This window comes from Aythya fuligula, chromosome 2 (assembly GCF_009819795.1).
Source record: "Aythya fuligula isolate bAytFul2 chromosome 2, bAytFul2.pri, whole genome shotgun sequence".
NCBI lineage: Eukaryota > Metazoa > Chordata > Aves > Anseriformes > Anatidae > Aythya > Aythya fuligula.
In genome coordinates, this window is record NC_045560.1 from 103,137,373 (window position 1) to 103,164,903 (window position 27,531).

The 27,531-nt window shown below is 33.5% G+C and overlaps 1 protein-coding gene across 3 annotated transcripts in view; it reads right to left on the reverse strand.

Annotated features, from left to right (window-relative positions):
- CDH7 (cadherin 7) overlaps positions 1–27,531 on the reverse strand; it is a 92,475-nt gene that overhangs the window by 21,344 nt on the left and 43,600 nt on the right. For 2 of the 3 annotated variants that reach the window (XM_032181709.1, XM_032181711.1), the window contains exons 4-8: positions 20,452–20,571; positions 16,726–16,893; positions 14,956–15,143; positions 4,597–4,850; positions 165–301 (exon numbers count right to left, since the gene is read on the reverse strand). In XM_032181709.1, the coding sequence (XP_032037600.1) occupies positions 165–301; positions 4,597–4,850; positions 14,956–15,143; positions 16,726–16,893; positions 20,452–20,571 (867 nt within the window). Of the gene's footprint in view, positions 1–164; positions 302–4,596; positions 4,851–14,955; positions 15,144–16,725; positions 16,894–20,451; positions 20,591–21,200; positions 23,000–27,531 lie in introns of those variants that run through there. The other variant, XM_032181710.1, reaches the window with a different exon arrangement.

Genomic DNA, 27,531 nt, shown 5'->3' on the forward strand with positions numbered 1-27,531 from the left:
ATTTCTGTATTTATATCACATACGTGTCTTTTACATTGAGTAAGAAGAATTGTTATCTGCCATGTTTTGAAACATTGTCATATTTTCACTTTGTGTAGCTTATCCCAACTAAACCTGAACTTTTATACATAAACAACTAATAAAATCTTTAAATTGTTACTTACGACTCTCCATAGCCAAGACTGTGATATTATGAACAGCATTCGTTTCCCTGTCCAAAGACTTGGCAGTTGTAATGACTCCACTGTTGGCATCAATATTGAAATACCTCTCAAGGTCTGTGTTTCGATCTATTGAGTACCTAGGTGAGGAATGAATGAAAACTTTTGATTTATGTTCAATTAAAGCTTGTAGAAATGTTTCATTGATTTCTCATTAGAGAGAAAGTGTTTCCATTGTTTCCCCATTTGGGACTTGGTTTTGTCCAGTTTCTCTAGGTTATTAGCAGAAGGAAAGCTGTAAGCAAAGGCAAGACCACACAGGCAGTGACCTATGCTGACAGTGTTAGGCTCCATTACCACAGTGACCTGTTAAGCAAGATTATAGGCATTCCCCTCTCTTTTCTATCACCCTCTCCATTGTAAAGCAGCTATTCATTTACTTATGGAATAGCATCCTACTGAGCCCAAGCTAACAAGAAGAAGAGTTGGAAGTTTGCTGCATGGCTGTACCAGTAAGGCATGGATCCCATGGGGGCTGACAGCCTGAGCACAGTTTTCTATCAACAGCAATAGAGCCCCTGAGTCACCCAGAGCTGCCAGGGCAGGGAAAAGAAAAGAAAGATAATGTAGTATGTCAAGGGATTGTGTGTCATCACCTTCATCTCCCAGTGCTTAACTGTCATTTGACAAACACAGGCTTATGCCCTAGACTCTTTGTCTTAGCATATCTTTTGCCTCCAAACTTGTTTTAGGAAGGGGAACCTAGCTCCTTAGCAAATAGAAAATTGCATAAGTGAAAAGGTCAGACTTCCTGTGGGTATTTTGCTTATATCCCTTTTGAGAGAAAGGGATAGTTAATTAGGCAGTGTTAGATTTAAAACTATAGTATTCTTGATATTTGGCTTAATATTGGGTCAGATTCTTGCAGTGTCATTTAGATCATTTAGATCAAGTACTTCAGAGCACTTCCCTACACTCAAAATGAATTAAAATGTCTGAGACCAAGTTTGATCATTACAATTACTGTCACACTGATGATATATTAGATTATTGATATAGCGTTAATCAAAACCTTTGAACAATGTGGAAGGAAAGAATAATGGAAGATAGTGCAAAGACAGGACTTCCCAGACATAATGATATGACAGCATTATTTGCTTGTTCTGTGTTGTAATATACTAGCTTCTACTCTGCTGTATTGTGATTATATCTAACCCTCCTGGCTGCAAAATGTCTAGAGTAGAGACTTGTTATGCATTAAGAATTGCTTTACTGCATTATCTTACAGTAAGAGAAAGGCATAAGGAGTCATAAAAACAACAGTAATAGCAGTTTTCATGGATTGAAACTCTCTCTCTTTCACTTTTCTTCTTCTTTTCTAATTAAACAGTAGTTTTGTTTGTTTGTTTGTTGTTTTTTTGTTGTTGTTTGTTTGTTTGTTTGTTTGTTTTCCCCCTCCCTTGTTTTGTTTAGTTTTGATAAGCTTCCCCTGGGGAATATGCCTGTTTCCTCTGCTATGTAATCAATCATGTCAGGTTCAGTAGTTTTGATTCAGTCTCTTGCCAGCCTTTACATTTCCTAATTATTAACACTGTTACTACATAACTGGAAAATTCAAAGGACTTTCTTAAAAACCTAGTAAGAAAGAGAGAAAAGGGGAAAGTAAAAGAACAGAGAGGGAGAGAGAAGCGAGAAAGAGGCTAACAATGAAAAAGAATGCACAAAAACAATAAAAGAAATCAATAAAAAGGAAGGAAGGAAGGAAGGAAGGAAGGAAGGAAGGAAGGAAGGAAGGAAGGAAGGAAGGAAGGAAGGAAGGAAGGAAGGAAGGAAGGAAGGAAGGAAGGAAGGAAGGAAGGAGGGAAGGAAGGAAGGGGTGAGAATGCAAGAGAACAAGCTATGTAAATTAGACAACATATTGTAGTGAAAGAAGAAAAAGTAGTTTTTATGCATAGGACCCAAACAGTTATCTTTAACTTTTATTTACAACTACTGTATCCATGTTGAAATTCTGAAAAAAAATTATTTTAAGCACTCCTAATCCTTTAATTCCTTGTGGCCATTAATATTTGAAAATCTTTGAGCTTCAGGAGTTTTAAATCCTTTATTTAAGGTAGTTCAAACACCAATAGTTCTCAGGTCCATATAAAATAACTTCATTTTCTTTTTGTTTCTTTCTTTCTTTATTTTAATTATATTAGTATTTTAATTATTTTAGTATTGTCAAGACATGGTTTTAAGTTTGTCTGATCTTGCAATTGCAACACTTTCAGAATTGTAACAAACCAAAAATTTTAATCTATCAATATAATCCAATGTTTGGAATATGGAATACTTATTTATAGATTAATAATTTAAAGTTCTTAAGTAGATCATGAAAATTACTATGCTTTAATCTTCCTTAACACGTTCAATTTTTATGCATCTGGTCTGTGATGTACATCGCAGCAGATGCAGGACATCTTTAAATTATATAGTTTGTCAGTACCCCTGACAACATATATAGTAGGTTCACAAGCATAGAGATAAACCTTCACTATTTCTTATTTTCATCTCCCTCAAATTCCAAACAACTTTGAAGCCGAAGAAATCTAGATGTCTGTTAAGCTTGTGATATAGTATTTTTTTGATGCTGAAATTCTAAAAAATAACCAAAACAAGGCCAATAAATTCATCCTTACACAAGAGTCAAAAGCATAGAGAGCATAGACTTAATTTATGGAACTGGATTTAATCCTACTCTAAATGGTTCTGCTAAACCAGATATTATACACCAGATGCTAACATCAGTGCCAGAAAACACTGCCACTGTAAAGAAAGAGCTCAGCAAAAGATAAATTTCACAAGTGAATCCCTGCCAACCAATCCATCTAGGACTTGTTTATACATGATAGGAAGCAGCTATTTTGAATCTGCTGCAAATATATAATGAAAAAGAGGGAGAGAACACTTGTATCACCTCTAGGAGTGAAACATATGCTTTATTTTTACAACTGAAATTGCTGCTTCAGAAATTACAGAGCTACAGTAGACTCATGAGTTCATATTCAATACATGAATGTAAAAAGTATCTCAAAAAAGGTGACATCTAAATGAGTTCTGTATCTGTAAAGTTTTTTTCTATGTATGCTCTAGATGAACAATAACAACAACTGAAACTTAGTACTAACATTTAACTGTATTATTGTCCTACTCCTGAAGATGTTTAAGTTCTCAGAATTCCCCTGAAGTCACGGGCTCCAGACCCTTCGCATTTTTTTTTAATTATTTTTTGGCTATTAGAATTACTATTCTGCATAACAAAACTAACAAATAATTCAGTGTTTAAATTAGTGTTTTAATTTAGGTGATGTGTCTTTTTCTCTGAACTTTTTCTCCCTAAAGACAGACAAACATAATATCAATATATATTCTTTTGTTGTTGTTTTCTACAGGTTCCCTACATTCTTGCGCATTATATTATGGAAGATTTTTTTTTTTTCACACAAGACAAAGGAAGAAGCCCTTGAGAATTTTTATGTTTCTCTAGTGTTCATATCTCTTCCCTTTCAAACGGAAGATATTTGGCTGCAGCAGAACTTACAAAAGCCAAAAGAGCCTTTAACCATCCTGGCAAATACAGGAGGTCATGTCCTATCCATTTCTTTCACATAAAGAGTTTGTAGCAATACATTTTTTCTGTGGGACATCAATTCTGGTTTACCATGTAAAAGAGTCCTATTACTTGCTTGCACATACTGCACACACAAAATGGAGAGAGAAAGAGAAAGAGATTTTCATCCTGATTGATTAAACAGAACATAATTTGTTATAGAAATGTTATAAAAAGATATATAGATTTGTTATAGATATGGATTCTTTCTAAATTTACAAATTAATATGTATAATAAGGATTATTTTTGCTTTGTAATTCTGAAATTCTAACTTTCCTTATTTATTTATTTATTTACTTACTTATTTTACAGATGTAAATATATTATTTTTTAAAGGTTCTGCAGTTTATGAGTATAAAATTTAAAATATGCAAAGTCTTAGAATATTTCATTCTCCCTCTGTAAGTGCAAAGAAACAAAACAAACAAACAAACAAAAAATCTAGTTGCTTTCAGTGCAAACAATCTTCCATCACAAAACAAGCATTTAGAAAAAAAAAAAAAAGTTATAAAAATAAACAATTAAGAAGTCTTATAAATTGTATCACAGGAGGTTTGGATTGGATATTGGGAAGAATTCCTTCATGGACAGGGTGATCAAGTATTGGAGGGGGCTGCCCAGGGAAGTGGTGAAGTTCCCATCCCTAGAGGTATTTAAAAGACAGGTGGACATGGTCCTAAGGGACATGGTTTAGTGATGGGATTCAGTAGGTCAGGTTGATGGTTGGACTTGGAGATCTTGAAAGTTTATTCCAACCTAGATGATTCTATGACTCTAATTACCTGACAGGACTATTTGAGACATCTGGATCATGGGCTGCTACAGTTCCAATGATAGTGCCAACCTTTGCTGCTTCAGACACCACCATGGAGTACAAACGTGAAGTAAACATAGGCGGCTCATCAACATCTTCTACAATTATCTTCACTGTTGTCATGTCATTGAAGGGTCCAAGACTCAGGAAGCGAGGGTCAACATGCATATTGGCTGCTTCTATCCTCAGGGTATAGCTTGTTTTAGCTTCAAAATCCAGCTCCTATACAGGTAAAATTATTTGGAAATTTTATTACCCAGTAATATTGCAGCAAAAATATACTCACTCACAACAATCAGTGAGTATAAAATGAGATTTTTCCATCTGTATTCAAGCAATACTTTTGATTGGCAAAACATAGTTGATGTCTCTTTTTTCGGCTTTCTCAAAACACTGGCTTTGTAATGTCTTGCTCAGTCTGATCTGACATAGCTTGAATGACTACTGTAAAATGATGAGATAATAAAGTTATTTTTCATCAGTGTATTAGTATTTTTAAGAAAATCTATAATTGCCTAAACATGTTTGATTTTGTAGAAATATGAGTGGGATTTTCAAGAATACTCTTAATTCCACTATAATTATTCCTAGCAAGTATTTCCCAATAATTTAATGGGAAGGACAGTTCTGAAAATTCTGCCCTGTGAATTAAATTATTAACTCAGAATTCTCTGAGTTAATACCAAAACTTTGTGTGACATCTTTGGGAACCAAATTCTCTTTCATTACTTCATTTCTGTGAATGAATTCTCTTTATTTGTATTTTTCTAAGGTAATATGCCTAATAACCCAGATACAATGTGCCATATAACCCAGACATGATAAATCTATATAATATTCACTAGTGAAAACACCTCTTTCAGGAAACTATGGTTTTGTTTTGCTTTGTTTTGTTTTTGCATAACATTGGCACTATAAACTATTACTCCCAAGTTCTTTATAAGTTTGTGGAGAAAATATGTCAATCAATTCCATGACATTGCTTATATGACAATATTTTGTATTTAGATACAGCCTGGAGATTCATTTGTTTTATCTGTTAAACGTTTTTTTTTTTTTTTCCATCTTCATTCCAATTTAATTTTCTTTGATTAAAGTAGAATTCCCTTTAGAATTAATACTGCTTTAGAGTTAAAAAAATAGCCCCCAGAACTCACGCTATATCTGTGATCTGGATAACAGTAACATTAAAAAACATGTTTTGGAAGCAAAAAGTCTTTTTACCTCACAGGTAATTATTGAAGGAAAACATCATATTAATATTAGAACCATTTACCCCACTTCTACAGTCTTAGTCCGTCAGTTTGCACCAAATGCCTGGCTAATTATTTCTTTGCAATTCCAAGTTTAAACATTAAGAACAACAGACCCAACTATTTCTAAAACTGCAGTCTAATTACTCAACTGTCTTTTCAAACTATGTTTCCAAGTGTACAAAACAGATTTTAGAAGTGTTTCTGCAGTTTTGATCCTGAGCAAATCATAAGTATCCGAAATGAGCCTGCAAAATAATCTGAGAGTATCCACAAAACATTCCTGTATTCACTCAGAGGAGGAGCAGGGTGAAATACACATCTATTGACCTACAAATACAAGAATATAAGTTGTCCATCGAGTTACAGTAAAATAAATCCCAAATGAGCATCTTAAAGTCAGTGATTAAGCCGACATTACACTACATCTGTAAACAGCCTGGATTTAAAAATGAAAAATGATTTGCAACATATCACATTTGGAAAGGTACTGAACTTTTGTAATATCTATGTGGCAACAAAATGCTTTTCTGAACAGGAATGCTTATGATCCTCAAGATATGCAAGCACTTACTTCCTGCATTGAATCAGAGATGAAGTACCCATAGTTCTCCAAAAAGGGTTATGCCATAAAAGCCGGGTCTGGATACTGGTCAATACTCTATATACAACTGGTCAGTGTTTACTACTAAAGGATGTTGATATTGTTTTGAATCTTAATCTTTGTTTTACATTTAAATACAAAATATGTCCTATGGAACACACCTTAAAGGCATAATGCAAATGTACTGTGATATTAGAATGATAAAAAAATTCTCAGAAAGTGTACTGTATGATGATAAAAATGAAGCAATGGATATAACCAGATAAGTGGCGAGGTTAAGGAGAAGAAAACCAAATGAAAATATGTTCATACTCTTCTCACTTTCAAGTGGAAACATCGTATGAACTAAACAAACGATAACCTGAAGAACTTCACAGACAAAACACTGAGATTTGATGAATAATAATAATAATAATTAAAAGCCTTAATCAAACTATATATTTTTTGTTACAATGATCTAAAATATATGTCCAACTTCTGTATGTCTCTTATGTTGCAGGCAAAAAAAATCTATGCTGACTTAATTTTTATTAGAAACTAGTGTTTTCAAATGAAATAGAACAGTATTATATATAATATAACAATATTATACAGTACTCCAGATTCTGCTTATTTTATTATTCAATTGAAATTGAAATGTGATATCACATGACATTTATTATTAATCTGCCCTAGATGCTTAAAATAACATTGTATAACTGAATTACACTATAAAAAAAAGGTGAAGCTGTGGTCTGCTGCATGAATATTCTAAACTTGGATGTGTTTTCTATTGAATAAAAAGGATGAATTATTAGTGTTAATTTCTGTTAACACAAAACTAAGGAGTACCCAACACACGGTAAATTATGAGGCAAAATAAGTCAAATAGTGATGTTTCCATTTAATTCTTCTTACATATATTATGTCTTGTGACTCCAAGACAACAATTTAGTACTGCATAGCTAGACTGTGTTTCTTTTATTTTCTTTCCTTTTTTTTTTTTAATTTTATTTTATTTTCACATTTCCCTTCTAACTTTAAAATTGCATAGGGTGAAGAAAGGAAGGCCACTTTGTTTTCATTAATCAGTTATATCTGTTGAAATTGGATGATACAGAAATTTTTAATCAAACATGAAAATCATGGCAGATACAGACAAGATACTTTCTAATGACATGCAAACGTCAACACCAAAGTCATCCTAAGGAAAAAAAAAAAAAAAAAAAGTTTGTGAAAATTTTGAATTAATGCAAAATGTGTATAGAGCAAATTATATAAAATTTATTTTTACAGTCTAAGACCAATAGTGAAGTAATTATTTAAATGAAAATTTTGCAGACCTCATATTTGAGGTCTCCATATTGATTTTAAAAAGACTAAATTAGAGCCTTGGTTTTTAATTAAAAGTCATAAAACCATTTGTTTTCCATGTGAATTCTTACCACAAAGCTTACATGCTCTAAGATCATCATATTTCATTCTTTAATATAGAAAGATATCATCTTTTATTTGACTAGAGTACAGGAGTGTTAGACTGGTAGGGAATACACATTCAGTAGAAAGGCTTTTCTTCATTGAGAAGGATGGAAAACTAATGATGGTGGAGATGCATATTTTTAACAGGTTTGTTTCACCTTCTCTAACTTAGCCACATACATCTGAGAAAATAGCGATATGCTGCTTCCTGTGAGTGAAGATTCTTTTAGGGAAGGAATCAGCTGGTCTACTTATGAATGTTTTTCACCAACCAGTAAAAAGAGTGTCTCAAGAACTGGAAGATGTAAACATTTGCTTTCAATATTTTCAACAATTTGCTTTCAAGGGAATCCTGCCCGAGGATTCCCTCAGATATTCTCTGGTACCCAAAGCTGCTAGTAGTTTACAAAAGCTCTAAGGTTCTCTGCTCATACAAGACAAACAAACAAAAAATATATAAATCTAATGTATGCATATATATGGTGGGGAACAGTTGGTGTTTAGAAGAGGAAGAGAATGGATGGGCAAGGCAGGGGTTGCATCATCAAATGGTGTAGAGTTATAAAAGGGCAGTACTGTTGTCTGTTTCTTAGTTCTTTGCAGCAGAGTCTGTTTGCTGTTGGGTTTGACAATGACTACAAAAGCTAAAGTCATCAATCTCAATCTCTTCCTATAAGATACACATCCTTAGATCCTATGGTGAGTAAACAGGTATCAAGATTTAATGAAGAATATGATCTGGGAAAATAAACAAAATCTCTAAAATATTGTTAGCATGCAAATGTTCTTGACCTACAGGAAATGTTTAGACATTCCGTATAAAATATAATGAAGATATTACGTACTACAGACACTAACAGAAGACTGAAAAAAGTAAATTGAAAAGATCTCCTTTTTTTCTCTCCTTATCTAATTATCACTGATACTTGTTATATAGTGAGCAATTTTTAACTGGCCTGTGAATCATATCTTCATTATTTCCTGCCATAACAAAAGCACAGATTCCAATAACAGAATAGCAAGTCAGCAGCTTACAAATCACTACATCAGCGTTGAAGGTTAAAAGGAAAATATATACTTCAGTTCTTCAGTACAGTGAATAGAGCTTGACAGCTTCATTAATATCTGTGTATTAGTGTTATCTGATTAGATCTTGTGCAGGATCATTCATCATTCTCTCCTTTTGGGGCTCTCATGTTTACTTTCTGTCTTTTTTTTTTTTTTTTTTTTTTTAACGGTGAGAATTTTGTCCTGTCTGAATGAAATTACAAAACAAGTCACCTATATCACAGAGACTGGATATGAAGTTATCTTTCACAGGAAGCCTATTTTAGAAATGTTCATTTTTTACTGTATGGTAACTTTGTAATAATGTACCTTACAGAGGTGAAAATCCCATTTTTAAGCCCAATTGAGGTTTTTTTTTTTTTTTTTTTATTGAAAACTGCAGTACATCAAACAAATGAACATTATGTCTCAAAGGAACCATGGAAGGCTCAAGGTGTTACATTGTAAACATTTCTCTGATATGGAATTGAAAGCAAATTTTCTAGCTGAAAAAGAAATGTTAACACTAACAGAAAGATAGCTTTTCACTCAAAGGCTTACACATAAAACATCCGTATTTATAATTGCAAGTATTACTCTTAGAATGAGATCAGGTTTTAGAATAATATCAGTGGTTTTTTTGTTGTTCTTGTTGTTGTTTTTATGCGTACATACTTTGCAACTTCTTTTCACACTTCTTCATATAACATTCGAAGTGTTTGATGATATTGGTGGTCGGGCTGTGTATTGGGGGGAGAAATTAAGACAATGTGAGCAATAACTGTGTAGCGGAAAATCTTGATGCTGGTCACTTGCTACAGTAAAACATGACAACCCTCTACAGAGTCTTCAGACATTATTTTTATTTTTATTTTTTAAAATCGAGTCTGCTAAAATTTCTCCCTAGGCTTCAAACAGCTTGAATCAGATCTCACAGCCTTTCAAAAAGTTACATATAATGCACATAATAAAAATATACCTTGCACACTTTTGTGTGCAATTTTTAAATACCTCTACAACTTCAAACACCAAGGAACTAGGAGGATGCATATTATCTATCAGGTTTTATCCTACATTTTTTTGACACTCATCTATTATTATTACTGAGGTCTCACTGTAGCCTGCAACTTTATAAAGAAAGTGGAAGCCATACTTATACGATGCTTTTCTCAGTGCACTGTTTTTAGGAATAGTGTTTTGGAAACTCCAAACAATGGGGTCTCTGTATTCTTGTCCGTAGTAATTAAATCAAAAATTCCATTCATGGGTATTACGATCAGAATTCTGTGAACAGTAATCCTGAATTCACTTTGAAATTGTACACACATAGATTTGCAATACTACAAAATTTGTTCTATTAATTGATTAATCATTCACTTCCATAAATGTTACTTCAGTTCTAAGTCTACTGCTGCAGAGAGACCAATCCAACAGTTGGTTTTTTTTTTTTTTTTTTTTTTTTTTTATAACTCCAATATCTGCAGAAAAATTGCACATTTTTTCTAAACACCCTCACTACTATCAAATGAGATACTGCTCGTATGTAAATGATTTGCGTCCTTTCTAACAGAGCATTGATAGCAGTATGTTAATTACAAATGAATTCACAGGAAGGAATTGATCCTACTCTACAGATGGAAAACTGAGTCACAGCGTGAATGAGGATAAAATTTTCAAATACTTCTAAAGAATATAAATGCCTGATTCCATTTCAAAAGCTGTACAAGAAAATTTTTCCAAACATATCACCTAAGGTGGATGTTTTACTAATCCTCCTTAAATGTAACTTAGACATCTGACTGAGTTTTGCTTAGGAATTTACCAAAGAGAGTGTGCCTATGGGGTGAAGGCATAAAAAGAAAGAAATAATCTGGGGCTAGAGAACAGCCAAATTCTCCCACTGAACTTTGCTTATGGGTCCCATTTACTTCTTGTTTATTCTAGCTTATGAAAAACAAAGACTTTTTTTTTTTTTTTCTGGAATATTTTTAGGTTGGAAACAGAGCATGACATCTTAAATACAGCTTACATACTTTTATATGCCTTCTAGATGCATACTGCATATATTACTTGCATGCACTTTCAGTTAATGAATTTAGTTAATGTATTGTGGTAGAAGTTTAGTTTTCCTTGAATGAACTTAAGAAATTTGCTGCAACACATTTACATTAGCTTCACATCTTATTCATTTAATTCATATTCAAGCATGCTGACCAGGACATAGGAAAATCAGGTGTCTCAAGTGTAAGAAGAGCCATAGAGCAGCAAATTATAAAGTGCCACTGCATGCATGTTATTTAGTGATAATGAATAAGGTAGCACAATTCTCTTTACTCTTTGGAGGGGCAAAGACCAAGGGGAAGAAAATACAGAAAAAAGTATTCATTCTTTCTTTTATTTCATATTCTCAAGGGAATTATTATAAGAATATCAGCCTATTGTAAAATTATTACCTTGAACTAAGATTTAGGCCAGCAGCTTGTATATACTGACATTAGGCAATAAGCAGCAACAGCATCAGCGTGCTCAAGAACATTTATATTCTATTCTTGCTTTAGTTATAAAAATTATGAGCAACTTTTATTCTGTTTAGAGAAAAATCCATCCAGAATAAACCACAAAAGCCAAGCTGATATCTGAATTTAGGAATGCAAAATAGATAAATGAAACAGCATACAATTCATATATTGATTAATATCACTGAGTATCACTGTTAGGATAAAATAATGTTTGTTTCTTTGTTTTTCTGACTTCTGATTTTTTTTAAAGTCTCTGTGTTCTTCCAGTACAGAGAAGAAATGTGTTTAAATGTGCATGAATAAATAAATAAATAAGCCAATCCACATCTCATTCATCAGACTTTCATGCCAATAGCATGCATTAGTCAAGGACATTATAGACAAGTAAGCTTGGGAAATACATACAACATTATGTTTGCATAACATTGTATTCATTCTACTGTCTCTATCCTTATTACATCTCTTTTTCAAACTTGTTCAGTTTTCTGTATTTATATATATAAATGCATTGTTTGAATTTTTATTTTGCCAATCCTTGAGCATTTTTTTTCATATTTCATCCACTTGGAGAATACAAAAATTATACATTTTTCACCAAATGCTTAAATCTTGTTTCTTTCTTCTTTTTTTTTTTCTTTTTTTTTCTTTTTTTTTTTTTTTTCTTGTTATGAGTTAAAACATATTTTTTAACATAAGTTAACTAGTTTTGGGGTCAGCATTTCAAATTTTTTCAAAAAGGTTATCTAGGAACAGACCATATCCTCAGCTTGTGTGTGGAATTCTGTTAAGCAAGTGCCAACTTTCTCCACAAAACCTAGCACAAAAGTGGATGGAGTAGTGCCTCCAGCTGCCCACGTATACTGACAGTGATTTGGATGTTTGGTCTCTTGATTTGTATGTACTATTAGAGCAGAAGTACACAAAATTAAATCATGTATTTACATTTAGAGCGGAATCACACCTTTCCACAAGTCTTTGCAATGGCATTTTACTGCTTGATTTGGATGCAGAAGTGTTATCTGGACATATATGTACACATGAGTTTAAATGAAAGGCACACATTTGGAGGCTGAGCTGTTTCTCAGTGTCTCAGCTGACTTTAGTGGCATGAAAAGAAAAGAGCTAATGGCACTCAGAGGTGTACAGAACATCATGTGCCAGGTAGTAAAATGTTAAGGCAGTTTCCATGCTACAGTTCTTCCCTCATTCCTTAATGAAAAGCACACATCATCATACAAGGATAAATTCTACCCGACTCTGTAGTTACAGAGCCTATAAGGTTAGGCTCTGTAACTGAAATTCATTTAACCTGTGTACACTTGTCAATGGCCTTCCATGTTCTTGTTCCATGTGCTTCAGAGAAGAACAAGATGTCTCATAACTACTGTGCATGGGATCTTCATTTTATTTCTTCCCTCTAAGTCAATGATCTCTGCTATTTTATTTGCAGGTTTAGTAGGGAAAATATTTCAGCCTTGAGCAAGACATCAATTTCCCTGGAATTCAGTGGAGACCTAAGAGGACAAATAGGTTTGGGAGGTGCCCCTCAGTGTGGGAACTCACTTTCAGGTAAAACAGGGGGAAAGGTAGTTAGTAATCTTACAAAAATGAGAGAAAAATTGTAATGCTGCAGAGGAGAAAAAAAAAAAAAAAAAAAAAAAAAAAAAAAAAAGCCTGAATTCTTGTATCTACAGCAGTGTCCACTAGATTTAAAAAAGATTAGCAAATGGTTATTTCATTGGGTCAAAATTTGTTAACTTCTTTAGTTCAGTCCAACAGCCATTTCATAGGGCATTTCTCAGAACAAATGTTCTTTACTGAAAAATCCAGTTCGGTTCCCTAATGGAAATGATGATAGAAATAATAAATGACAATTATTTGCCTCACTTGAATCAGGAGAGTCCCAGAACAAACACTGTGACTACCAAAACATAAAATTTAAAACATTCTTATAAGCTCCCAAATAAGACTGTTGAAGCCCCCAACTGATTCAGTGTTGCACACTGTGACACTTGATAAACACTCTCTCTCTCTAGAATGGGTATAATTCTTCCAGATCTTTCCTCAAAAGCTTTAAATGAGTGAGCTGAAGGAGCCACATTTAATTTGGCTGTTGAACAGTCAACTAGCTTTTCATCACTTGTATTTCAAACATTTTAAGCAGAAATTAGCACAGTATGCAAGAAGTGTCAGACAAATGCTTTTGCCTTGAAAAAAATGATTTACTTTACATGTTTTAGAGCCTGATCTTTCAAGGATGCTGAACATCCTACATTTGCTCTGACATCTATGGATGCTTACCAGCTCTCAGCAGGTGTTCAGGGCATAAGAGAATTAGCCCATTACTTTGCAACATCATGCAGTATTAACTTATTTCAAAAGAGAAGTGATACTGAAATTTATATTGCTTTAGAAAGAAATCAGTGCACCAGGAGAAAAAATAATGAAAATTGGTACATGAAATTTGCAGAGATTAAAGAGTACCTAGGCAAGAGAAATCACTTAGAGGATTAATGTAATTGTAACAATATGTCAGAATTCAGTAACATGGCTACACTTAAAATACTAAGTCCCACATTTTAGAGGATGATTAATAGCTTAGAACAGTTAGGACCATAGCTTCAGTGTAGTCATTGTCAAACATTCTCATATTAAGAGTATGAAACTTTAAGACATCGTGTTCTTCTGTCTAAGGTTTTTTTTGTCAGGTTTCCTGTTCTACTCAAAATTGAAAATTTATGCCAAAATATTTCAGCCCACTATTATTTTGGAAAAAAATATACTTTTTAAAATGTGTTGCAGTACGGCAAGAATGCTCAGTTTTAATATTTTATATAAACCCAATTTTTCTGTTTTAAAATGCTAGTTATTTAACTGCATATATGGAAAGCTGAAATAAAAATATTTCTTTAAATATTTTTTTTTTTGAAATAATATTTTTATAGTAAATTATCTTGTAAAACAGCTAGTCCTACTGATACGTAATTTTAATATAAATTATGTGTACTTTCTGGACTGAACAAGGTTGTCTAAAGATAATTCGATCTTTATTTATTTATTTGTTAGGCTTGGGATATATTTCAGATTTGGAGCTTACATTTTTAATGTCTGATATATTTTTCACATTTTCTATTTAATTGAAAAATGATAGTAAAATTGACATTCTCATTCAAGCTTGTATGTTCTGGGTCAGACATAAACTAACAAGCAAAACAATAAAACAAAATAACCCTTGCCAAAAAAAAAAAAAAAATCACAATAATTTTCACTGTAAGGCATTAGAAAGCTCAGAACCAGGTACACATACATGCATGGTGAAATTCAGCAATGTCAACTCTTACATCAGAAAAGGGTTTTAGAAACAAACAAACAAAAAATCACCTTCACAGTTCCTGCCCTTATCTTGCCCAGACCCAAGCAGAATCAGTGAGAAAAATTAGACCTACCTTCTGAATGGTGATGATTCCTTCCTGAGTGTCTTTGTCCACAGAAATTTTAAATACTCCCAAACCATCACCATCCACAATCTTATACTCCATTTCAGCATTGGGTCCCACATCTGCATCTGCAGCTTTTATTCTGGCCACCACAGAAGCCACAGGTAAAGACTCTGGGACATTATATTGATATGATCCTGTGAAATTTAGAAGTTTAATAAATTCATAGTTTCCTGAGACTGCAAGCTAATATATACATATATACAATATATATTGTATTATATATATTCTTCTGTATTCATGCATCTGAGTATTTATTCAAACTACCAGAAAATATTCTTCAGTTTAAATAGAAGGTTTGGACCTTCTATAGATGGACTCTACTTTGAGTACTATGGGTATTCATTTTTTTCTACAAAAATTACAAGACAAAGATGCATGAACATCTTTACACACTTAAATGTAAGTCATGAGGCAAATGTCTGCAACTTTCCAGTGAAAAAGATGTTTTCCTTCTTTGTTTTCTACAAAAGAGGAAACAGAAGTAAATATATCAAATGAAATTAATATAGAGACATTACTTTATAAACCTATATCTGAGGGGAAGGAATTCATAGGTGGTCTTGCAATGTTTCACACATCCCTGAACTAGATATAATGAGGAAGTAAGCGGTAGAAACAAAGACTTGAGCAAAGTTGAGTTAAATAACTTGGCTGCGGCATTAAAGATTAGCTTTGTGCTGTGTTTCTGGCTGGCTTGAGGCGTGTGTGTGAGGGTCTCTAATTTGGGTGCATGGGCAGCACATGGGGCTATGGGAATATATATGTAGTGGAGAAAAATGGCAGTAAGGGTCTCCTGTTCAAGAGCCATTGGGAGTCCATGACTTTCATCCCTTCATATATCTTGGTAAGGCAGTTTACATTCTGAATATGACTAGAAACTGAGATATATTCTTTGACAATAAATGCATCATCTGCACTCTTGAAAATTCCAGCTTTTTCGTTCAAGTAGAAAATTATATATATGCTGTCAAAAGAATATCTGAATGCAGTCAGTAGCCGATAATATCTTCAACTTCAAAAATAACTTCTTATTCTATGATTACTTGAAACAGTTAATGGTAGGAAGCCTGTTTTACATTGTTGTAGGTGAAGCTGGAGTGGATATATTCTTCACATTATTTTTGTGTTACTTTGCAAGGTCATTATAAGATCATGTGATTTTTGTAAAATTATCCCAGACAGAATGTTATTAATAAACTGGTAAGAGAAAACAACTGTGTATTCCTTTCTCCGGCTGGGATGAGAGCCACCTTGGTGAAAGAAAGTAAACTGAGGGAAGATGAATGTCCAGCTCTTCTGTGATTAACTTCTTACAAAACACTATACACAAGAGAAATCCTGCTGAAGTTCCAAAGTAATATGAAAGATTAACAGTCAAGAAATTAAGTATCCTGAAGTCCAACTGGCAAGAGATAAGGATTTGTTAACTTGTATATTTTGTCTTTTTATTGGTAGTGAAGCAGTAAAATATTTTAATAAATGCACCTACTTCATTTCATATGCTCTAAAATATATTAGCTAAACAAACAAAAAAATATATTCCAATTTAGTAGTAGTAGCAATAATAACAATAATTATAGTAATACACATTGCTGTCAGTGGTTCTCAAAGTATTTGACATGGAAGTTGACTAATTTTATTCTTTGATTAGAAATAACAAAATATATAAAGAAAATAGCAATGTTTAGAAATAATTCCAAAATTCAAGTAACTTACGTCGTGGAAAGCGGGGTGGGTTGTCATTTACATCAGTCAGTGTGACAGTTACAGATGTTGTTCCTGATAATCCACCATTTTGCCCAACCATGTCCTTTGCTTGAATAACTAGTAGATATTGATCCTTGGCTTCTCTATCCATATTTGGAAGGGCAGTCTTGATAACACCTGCAGTAAGACAAGATATGTCAATGGCTGCAGAAGTAAATATATTGCCGTGAAAGCTGAGTTTGCCTTTAAAAGGTAGCAGCAAATCAATGACTGGAAAAAAAAAAAAAAAAAAAAAAAAAGATAAGAAAAAACACTAATAATATTTTACTAGGAACTGAACTGTCATACTACAAGCTTAATTGAAGAAGTAGTGAAACCACTGAAAACCACATTTTATTTATTTATTTTTTTCAGTTTGTGTTACATTGTTTGGGTAAAACATGACCATGTTTTCAGAATATCTTCTCCCTGAACTGCAAAGTTACTCAGGTAACACCCCCTTCCTTGAAAGATATCATCTCCACTCTCTTACAGCTAGTAAGAATAGCATATTCTGTATTCGCTTTCAAGATTCCAAGTTCAAGATTCATTTTACAATGCCCAACAGTCATTCAGCACATTAACTCTTACAAATATTGATATCATGACACATTCTGCATATATATGCAATTATCTTATTTCACCAAATATTTGCTTTAAAAATAACTACTTCTAAAGTATTAACATAATTAAGATACCTCTGTTAAAGAAAATATTGTTATATCTGAAATAAAGTTTTTGTTATAACCATTTGATTATCTGCATACAATTTGTAATTATTTGATTTGAAACAAAAACCAAAAGAAAGCTCCATGCTTCCTTCTTTTAGTTCTGTTGATATAGATCAGAAAATAAATACTCTTTCTCAAAACCTGATGACTTTATGAATATTTCATGTTCAGCACACAGTACAGCTGCTAACTCTGATTTCCAGAGAGGCAGCCGCTTACTCCAGCAGCGCTTAGCGTCAGCAGTAAAGGAAACAGAAACAATCTAAATAAAGGAGAGGCACATTGGGGCACATATCTCTGCATGTGATGTTTGCCGAATGTTTAGTTACAGTTTTATTTCTTTCTTCCCTTCTGAATTCAGGACTTGCCATTAATCAACTCATGGCTGAAACATTTACTTCACAGACTGCCTGGCACTATTTCACCCCTTTTACAACATATTAAAAAATACAGTTAACATACAATTTCATAACTTTATTGTCTCTACAATACTTTTCCTGGACTGCTTGTTTTTCTATCATATTTAAATTGTCAAGCACTGTTAAACAGGAAGCTAATTATCAGGCACACAGGAAATTTCAGTATCACATCAAAATCAAATAGAATGCAAACATTCCAGTCTCAATCTTTAAAGGTTCTGATTTAGCAGAAAATACCATATTATTGGTCAGGGACTGTTTGCAGTCATTGTGACAATATACATTGTACATACACATAGAAAGCCAAAAATAAAATACTATGTATCATATCTTTTTGTGGAAAAAAATACTATATTGAGGACAGATTTGTTATAATATGAATATGTTTATACTGCTTATTTCTGCAAATTTAGATGCTGTTAAATGGAGTGTATCTTTTTGGTCACAACATTAGGATTCAGGTCTGTTTCCCAACACATTTTTTTAAATGAGAAATAGAGTAAATAGTTTGTTTCTCTTTTGCCTCAGCATGTCCATCTCTGAAATGGAGATTATAATTTCTCTCCATGCATGCTAAATAGCAAAATTTTTGCTATAATAGCAAAATCATTTAATTTGGAAAAGATTTTCAAGATCACCAAGTCCAACCATCAACCTGACCTACTGAGTCTCATCACAAAGCCAAACTTCCAAGGGTGGACACTCCACCACTCCCTGGGCAGCCCCTTCCAGTGCTTTGACCAACATCCCTCTGAAGAAATTCTTCCTAATGTCCAATTTAAACCTCCCCTGGTACAAGCTGGTACCATTTCCTCACATCCTATCACTTGTAACCTGAGAAAAGAGACCAACACACTCCTTGCTGCAACCTCCTTTCAGGTAGTTACAGACAGTGTGAGGTTTCCCCTCAACATCCTCTTCTCCAGACTTCGCAGCCTCAATTCACAGAATCACAGTCATAGAGTGGTTTGAGTTGGAAGGAACCTCAAAGATTCCAAGCTCTCTGCCATGGACACCTACCACTGAATCAGGTTGCTCAAAGCTCCATCACACCTGACCTTAAATACTTTCAAGGATTGAGCATCTACAACTTCTCCAGAACACAACATGTTCCAGTGCCTCATCACCCTCAGAGTAAAGAATATCTTCCTAATTCCTAATCTAAATCTACACTTTTTTAGTTTAAAGTGTGTTCTCGTATCACTACATTCCCTGATAGAGTCCTTCTGGTTTCCTGTAGGCCCCCTTTAGGTACTGGAAGGCAACTATAAGGTCTCCCTGGAACCCTGTCTTCTCCAGGCTGAAGAACCCCAGCTCTCTCAACCTGTCTTCATAGGAGAGGTGTTCCAGTCATCTTCATGGACCACCTCTGAACTCATTCTAATACATCCATACTTTTCTTGTGCTAGGGGTCCCAGAGCCTAATGCAGTGCTCCAGGTGGGGTCTCACGAGAGCAGAGCAGCAGGGAAAAATCACTTTCCTTGACCTGCTGGCCACACAGTTTTTGATGTAGCCTAGGATATGGTTGTCTTTCCAACTTTTCCAACTCCTTTCTGAATTTCATGTCAACCAGGTCCTTCTCCTCAGGTCTGCTGTCAATCCATTGTACACCCAGCCTGTATTTGTGCTTAGGATTGCTCCGGCACAGATGGACCTTGCTCTTTGCAAGTTCATGAAGCTGAATGAACTTCATGAGGTTAAAATTCCCCAAGTCGCTTTTCATAAGTCTTGTTGTCTGGTTCCTTCACCAACTTTGTTGCTCTTCTTTGCACACAAAAGACCAACTCAATATCCTTCTTGTTGTGGAGGACCCAAAACTGAACAAAATATACAGTTAAAGGGGCAATTTTTATTAAAAAAAAAAATATATATATTAAAAAAGGAATAAAGGTTGTGTTTTCGTGTGCCTGAAAATACACAATACATTTTCACAAAATTTCAAGAAAATAGTCATTAAAAATATAATAATTTGTTTTGAAAGTGACAGAAGGATAGTGTATCAGATGAGGATGGGAAGTACAATGATTTCTGGTTCAAACTAGTGAATAAAGAATACTTTTCCCACCAAAAAAAAAATAAAATAATCCAGTTTGAAAAGTGAAGGAGTGAGGTGGTCATGCCATAAATCTACACTTTAGGAAATCTGGTGAATAGGTGACATTTGGACATTTCCATAACAAATATCTGAAAATGAAACAAATAAAAACAAAACAAATAAAAACAAACAAACAAAGCAAATGTTCACAACATCTTGAAATTTTCATTGTTCAGAAATACTGAAACAGGCAGTAGACCAGGGAGCTGGTAGATTGACAAAGAGGTAAAATTTCAGTTTCAACACTATAAGCTTATCAAATTGCTCAGATGTGTTAATTTTGTGGTATATTCAGAAGAATAAGAGAGTAAAAGATCAACAAAATCATAAGGTCTTCAATTAATCAAGAGATCGCATTAATAAGTTCCTAGCAAATTTTAATGCACATGCTTTTTTTTTTTTTTTTTTTTTTTCTCAGCCTTACTGTAGAGAGAGTTTGTGAAAAGTTACCTGTCTTTGGCTCCACAGAAAAGTAAGGTTGTCCTTGCAATATGCTGTAAACCACTCGGGCACTGTTGCCATAAGTAGGATCATCTGCATCAGTGGCTGTTACTTGAACCACAGAGGTACCTGCAAAATGTTTAAGGAACTATTTTACATAAAAGATCCATGCATCTAAACTACATGCAACATGCAGTTCCAATGGAACAGTGTGAGGTGGCTTTTTCACAGCTGTTCATCACTTCCATGATTCTGCCTAGAATATAAGGTCCTTTTTGTAAAGCAATAATATTAATCGTTATAGAATTTGTTCTTCCTAAATAGTCTCAGAGTTTAACTCACAGTAACAGAAACCACATCACTCAGTAGTTCCCCTCTCTATTTATAAATTTGGTTGGTGGAGGGTATATATAACAACAAACTTCCAATGAACAGTGTTTTAAACAATGATGAAGCCTGAAGTATGGTTGATAATTATGCCTGAAATATGTTATGAAATATCAAGTATGAAATATAGTAACAATTTCCCTTTGAAGATAAGTCCACATATTAAAATTATTAATTATGGGTAATACAGATTAAAATATAAACATATTCACATAAATTACATATTTTGATATTTATAAATACACACATATATATACAAATTAATTTTAGTCTATAACATTACTTGCCCTTTTATACAAGAGAAGACTGAAAAGTTTCTATTTCAGCTCAGACAACAAACAAGTGAGAGATACCTCCAAATAAATAAATACCTCCAAATATAAAGCACTCATTTTCCTCTGTATCTACAACGTTTCAGTAACACTTGAGGTCATAATCTGCTAAATAGAAATAAATATTTCTTTAGGATAAATGTCTGTATGTTAACAGGAATAAGAAAGCAACATATTTAACTGGTTAGCAAGAAGGGTGTAATTTGTGAGAATCTCATTCAACATCCCTCTCCTATTTATTATGTTCTCCATGTAAGTTACCATTTGTTTTTGTTCTGTACATGATGTACACTCTGAGTTCAGAATAAGCCAACACATGGGAGCCAGGGTCTTGGCTGTGGTCACCACCTTTGATAGGTGGAAAGGATTATTATTTCTCACTGGCAGATTGTCTGGAACATTGAGACCTTCTACTCAACAGCCGAAGGACCCATTTGGAGGTTAGGTTGCAAATTAATATTGTAGCAATTTGGCAGATGCCCAGTGCAGATCTTCAGCTGAGGATCATATTCCCTATTAAACTGGATTTAGAAACAAGATTAGAGAGAAACATTTGTTAAAAAGAGTGTTTGTTTTCCAACTGAACACATTTTTGTTCTGTGAAAATGAGAGCAGCAAATCCAGAAATCATTCTTTAAGAACAAACTGCTATAACAAGTGACCAGGATGAATTCAACATACATTGTACTCTGGTTAGTTTTATTTTGACTTACTCAGGAAAGGATGAGAGAAAGTTCTGAAATTATTCATGTTTAGTATAGTATGTGCACCATTCACTCTCTTTAGTTTTTCTATTCTTAGATAAGTAGAAGATCGTAAATGGGTCTTGGGATCAGGCTGAAGGTTCAGAGAGAAAGAGGATAAAATGATGCCCTTTATAAAATGGTACAAATAACAAAGGATGAGATTTACTTGAATGAATTCTGACCAGAAATCATCTTTCATAAGATAACTTTATTCATATATGACCTAACTAACCCACATTCCTGACCTCTCTTCCTAAAGTATCAATGGCAAGGCATTATGTTTGCAATTCTGTTTCAAATGTATTTTCTCTCTCTCTCTCTTTCTAATATTTTTGTACAGAGAGAAGGTCCCTCTCAACCTGAAATTTCATGTGCAACTATTAAGTAGATGGGAAGTTTAAAAAGAAAATTGATAGTTAATCCATCAAGTCGTTTATCAGTTACTGGGCTTAAAATACATCAATTTTCTGTTCATCATTAAGAGCTTTGATTCAGTATGTCAAACTGATTTTACAGATTACTTTATAATGTTATCCATATGGAGACCTATTTTAAATTTTCCAGAGTCTCTTAAGCTTTTGAGTACAAGGGTGTCCTAATTTGACATCCTGTGTTTTTTGTGAAAGCTTACCACATTTACACAGTCTCTAAGCCCTGACAGTGAAGCTTATGATGTCTGCAAATATTGGCGAAAGTTCTTATAAACCTCAAGGAGCTGTGCCTTTGCTCCTTGTTCTTGGTGCTTTCAAGGACTTCAGACCAATAAAAGATCAAAGAAATTACAAGCTCTGCAATCTCATCACAGAAATTCTGCAATCTTGGAAGGAATTGTTTGCTATAAAATATCTACTGATGTGACGAGCAAGACTTCTACATTCTGTGAGATAAATAAAGCCAGTATCTGAATCTAATTGGTTCTCCCCTAAACTGATGGTTTTACCTTTCAAACACATATATCTACAAGAAACAAAACCAAACAAACTATCATACAAACAAAATTAGGCAGAAATTCTAACACCAAATATTTCTGCACTCATCCTGTTTGACTGTAATCAGCAACTAGAAAATGATGATACTTTCCTAGTCCCTTTACGCTTTTTTTTTTTTCCTCAAAGCTCATAGGAAAGGTATTTTTTAAACAGCTACTATTATAATTATTTCTTTGAGATTTGTGCTCAAAAAACTTTGAATTTCCAGAAATTCTATGTCCAGAGGGAGATTTTTGCACAATATATTTAAAAAAAATAATAATATATGCAATCTAACATAAGGTGTTTTAACGATGTGAATAGGCCTACTTTTAGGAGATCTGTTGCAAGGAAACATAATACACGGAAAGATCAGTAGAGATTTCCAGAGATATTTTCCCAGAGGAAGATTTCTCTTGAAGAATAAGGATTCCTTAAGAGGATCAACGTTGCAACACAGAGATGTGTTCCTTTACTGAAATTGTCTTCCTTCCTGAACACTTTCCCTGACCTCACAACAGAGGCAAGCAATTATCATGTAAGTGTCCAAGTAATGGTGGAATCAAAGGTAACATGGGACAGTCTACAAACAGAACCACACCTTCTTTTCATTTAATGAACTGGTTGGTGCTGTAAATCTTTATTGCAGCATTGTTCAGAGCCCTAGATTGAGGTAGAAACAGGACACTAACCCTACCTCAAACCCATTAACGTGCTACAGCCTGTAGCTTCACAACTTCAACTTTAAATATTTCTCATAGTTTGTATATGATACAGGCTGAAAAGACAACGGACATTTACTGAAAAATCATGTATTTTCCTCTTGGATATGGATTTATCTACAATTATCTTTCTATACAATAGTCTAGGGCTTTGTAGCAAAGCTACAATGTCAGTTCATCTAAATGAATTCTACATAAAGCATCTTCATAAAGTTTTTAAACAATTGCAGCAAATATTGAGGGAAAGTCTGTGCTGTTACATGGATGTTCTACATATTTTGTTATTGATGATTAGCTAATAACACTGGCTTCTGCGTGGATAGCACAGACTTCTGTTTTGTTGCTGTTATTGTTGATGGTGTTTGTTTGTTTGTTTGCTTTATTTATTTATCCAGAATGTTTAAGCTGTCATTTTTAACCTAACCCTTAACAGACACTAATAGATATCACAATATAACAGTTATCTCACAATATAACAGTTATCTAAGAACTTGATATGTTTAAGTTCTGATATTAGGACAAAAAGAAGAGAAGAGGTTCTTCTGTTGAGGGCACCCAGAATTTAGAATTATATTTATACTTCATTTTATCAGTCAAGATTCACAGAGGTGTCGGATGTTGCAGAGATCAGCCTTTTCTGTGATAGGATCAAATAAAAGTGAGCTGAGCTGGTTGAGCTAGTTGTTGATGTTGTTTTGAGATGGAGACACTTCACAGGGATCATTTTTAAATCTCTAGGTTTATTGTTTTATTTTTTTAGAAACCTCTCTACAGTTTTTTTGTTTGTTTGTTTGTTTTTTTAAATTGTTATTGCAGTGTGTAGTACTTGATCAAAGTTTTAAAATAGATTTGTATGAGAAATGTGTGTTACTTCAGTTTTTAACACTGGTGAAATCATTTAAGGGAAAATTGCTTTCCAAAATTAGATGAATTTAACAAATGCAGATTTTTGAAACTACACAAGCCCTGAAAAATAGAATTTTAGCCATATTAAAAAATTAAATCTAGGCAGACAGTTACTAAAGATATGGACTATTATAAATTAATGATGTATAATATGCGAAACAATTCTATGATGGCTTCACATTTCTAAAGGATAGCAGTTTCTACCAGAAATACTAAACAACATTACTAACAAGGTATCCATAATACCTGCTTAATCTCTAAATGCAATTACCTAGCCTGGATTATCTAGTCTGCTCCACAGCTTCTGGTATTTCTGTGCTTCTGCCTTTGGGCTAGATCTGGTGTCATAATGCCTTGACAGTTTTCCCCTCCAGGAGCACAAAGTAGGAGGCACAGTACCTGGAAGCAGGTTCTACACTTATCCCTCTTTAGTCTGCCTTCACTTGGGAAAAATCCCAAGATTGGGATCAAGGTTGGATGAAGCACTTTTTTTTTTTTTTTTTTTATAAATATGAAGTTTTCCATCCATCTCAATCAGATATAACAAATGTAACAAGAAAGAAAGGCATTACTTGTGTTAGGTGATAACTAAGGCTGTTCGTTCATATGTGCGGAGAGTCTAGAAAATGAAACAAAGCCAAAGCTATGTTGTTCATTGGATTTTTTATTGCCAGTTCTCTTGGTTATAAGCCAAATGGGTCTGTCTCACTTCAGCTGTTTTTGTGTACAACATCACACATCCCAGGAATGCTCTTTTAATACTCTTTTAAGTATGATTGACAAACTTTTTCTTTGAAATATAAAACTGCCAGATGTTTTTAAGTAAAATGACTACTTAAATATATATGATTTTCAGATAAGCCATATCTTTGAGGGTTTTGCTATGAATAGATTTATAAGCCATCAAGATTTTCCCTTTGGATTTTCCCTTCCATTTACCCTTTTCATCTTAATCAGTATAATTGGACCAGACCCAAATATAATTTGAACCTGACCCAAAGTCATTTAAAATAACAGAAAATATTGACTTCAATTAGCCTTAGATAATGCCCTAAAATATTTGCCAAATATAATACATAATCATTACATTTGCATAACCTTCCTTAAGGTTAAAGGTGATAGTTCTAGCTTTATAGTTAATTTGGGTTTATAATCCTTTGATCTCTTTCATTTTGCTAAATATCCAATTAAAAATCATTGTCATAGATATAATTTCATGCAAAATAGGAGAAAAAAATACTTTGTTTTGCCTGAATATTTCACAAATGCTCTGAGTGGTTAATTAAAAGTTGTGTTATATGAATAAACTATGGATCTATGTAACTATGTAAGACAAGTGCCACATAAGCACTTCATGGTAATCCTTAATTTAGTAATATTTCAGTATTCAGTAGATGTGTGATACAAACACTGAAGATATTTTAAATGTACAGTTCCAGGAAGTTCATGAAGATGAAACTGCCCTGCCTCAACACAGATCTTAGAGACTGCACATGGTACAGTTAATGATAATTTTGTACAACATTCTACCTAAATTGAACATATATTTTGTGCTGCTGTCCATATGGGATAGAATTTCTTTCAAACACTCACGTGGTAAAGATTTATCAAAATATGCAAAACCATCTCATTTTGAAAAACAGTCCTTATGTCACCCATTGTTTAACATGCACTTCCCAAGAGTTGACTCCCAATGTGTTTTTGGAACAAATGGAACGTCTGTGGGAGGCTGTGGCAAGGATCTGTGTGTATAGGCAAACCCCAGATATTTACAGAGTCGTTCATATGTCAATATATCAGTACAGGACAGGAAAGTGGTAACTCCTCGAAGAGGGAAATTAAGAGATATTAGAGATATTATTCTTAAAGAAGAAGGACAAAGGTGTAAAAATCTAGTTATTGTAGCATTCTACAGCTCACAATCAAATTCTAAAACAAAACATCAATTGCTCTCTCTCTCTATATATATATAACAGAGCATGTTTCTACAGTGCTAACTATAGGTTTTAGTCTTGTATTATCTGATTATTTTTGCCAAGTTCAGTAGGCAAAAGTTCTCATCAGTGTATCACAATATCATATCCACCCTAATGCTGCTCAAAAGCTATGGTGTCCATCCTTCTTTCCATGGATGCTACTGCTTCTTCAGCTATTCACATAGTGTTTGAGTGATAATGAATAAGATATCTATGTATTTATGCTCACTGGTTAGTAAAATAAATAAATAGAAAACTCATTAACATTGTTTTACTAATATTCTATTGGCTCCTAAATTGAGATTCAAATGTAAAAGCAGTGTTGACAAATGATTGCTGCAGGGCACACAGGCAGGGAAGACTTTATTTATTTATTTATTTATTTATTTATTTATTTATTTATTTATTCCTCTCTCTAGCTCTAATTTAGAGACATTGTTCAATGTCCAAAAATAAAAATAGAAATAAAAATAAAAAAATATTTTAAAAAGTATTGACAACACTATATCAAATTATATATTGGCAGCTTACTTAAGAAGTCACTTAAGTACTTAAGTGCCAGATTTTGCTATGGTCTAAAATCAGTCAAACAAAGACATTCTTACTTTCAGTCACCATAAAACTTTCTTAACCTGAGGTAGGAGTTCCCATACATGTATTTCCACTGACATAGATGAAGTTCTTATGCTTTTTAACGTCACTCTTGTATTTAGAACTTGAAGATATACTAAAATTCAACAAAATGTCTCTGGGCAAAATTCTTATCTGTCTTGAATCAGACAGGTTTTGAAGGAACACAAGCACCTGACAACAGATAAACATTTGTTCTCTCTAAAATGAAAAGATGGCGTATTTGATGTTGAAATTCTTTTATAATTCAAAGTCAGGTATAGAAGCTTCACTCCTTTTCTAACAAAGAAAAGAGGTCTGAAGCCTCTAATAGCTATTCTTCCCTGATTCTACTGGAATTTTATCAACTACCCCCAGCTGTACCCCAATATCTGCTACTTGCATTTATTTCCCAGAGAGCTGGATTTGAGTATTAGAAAAGA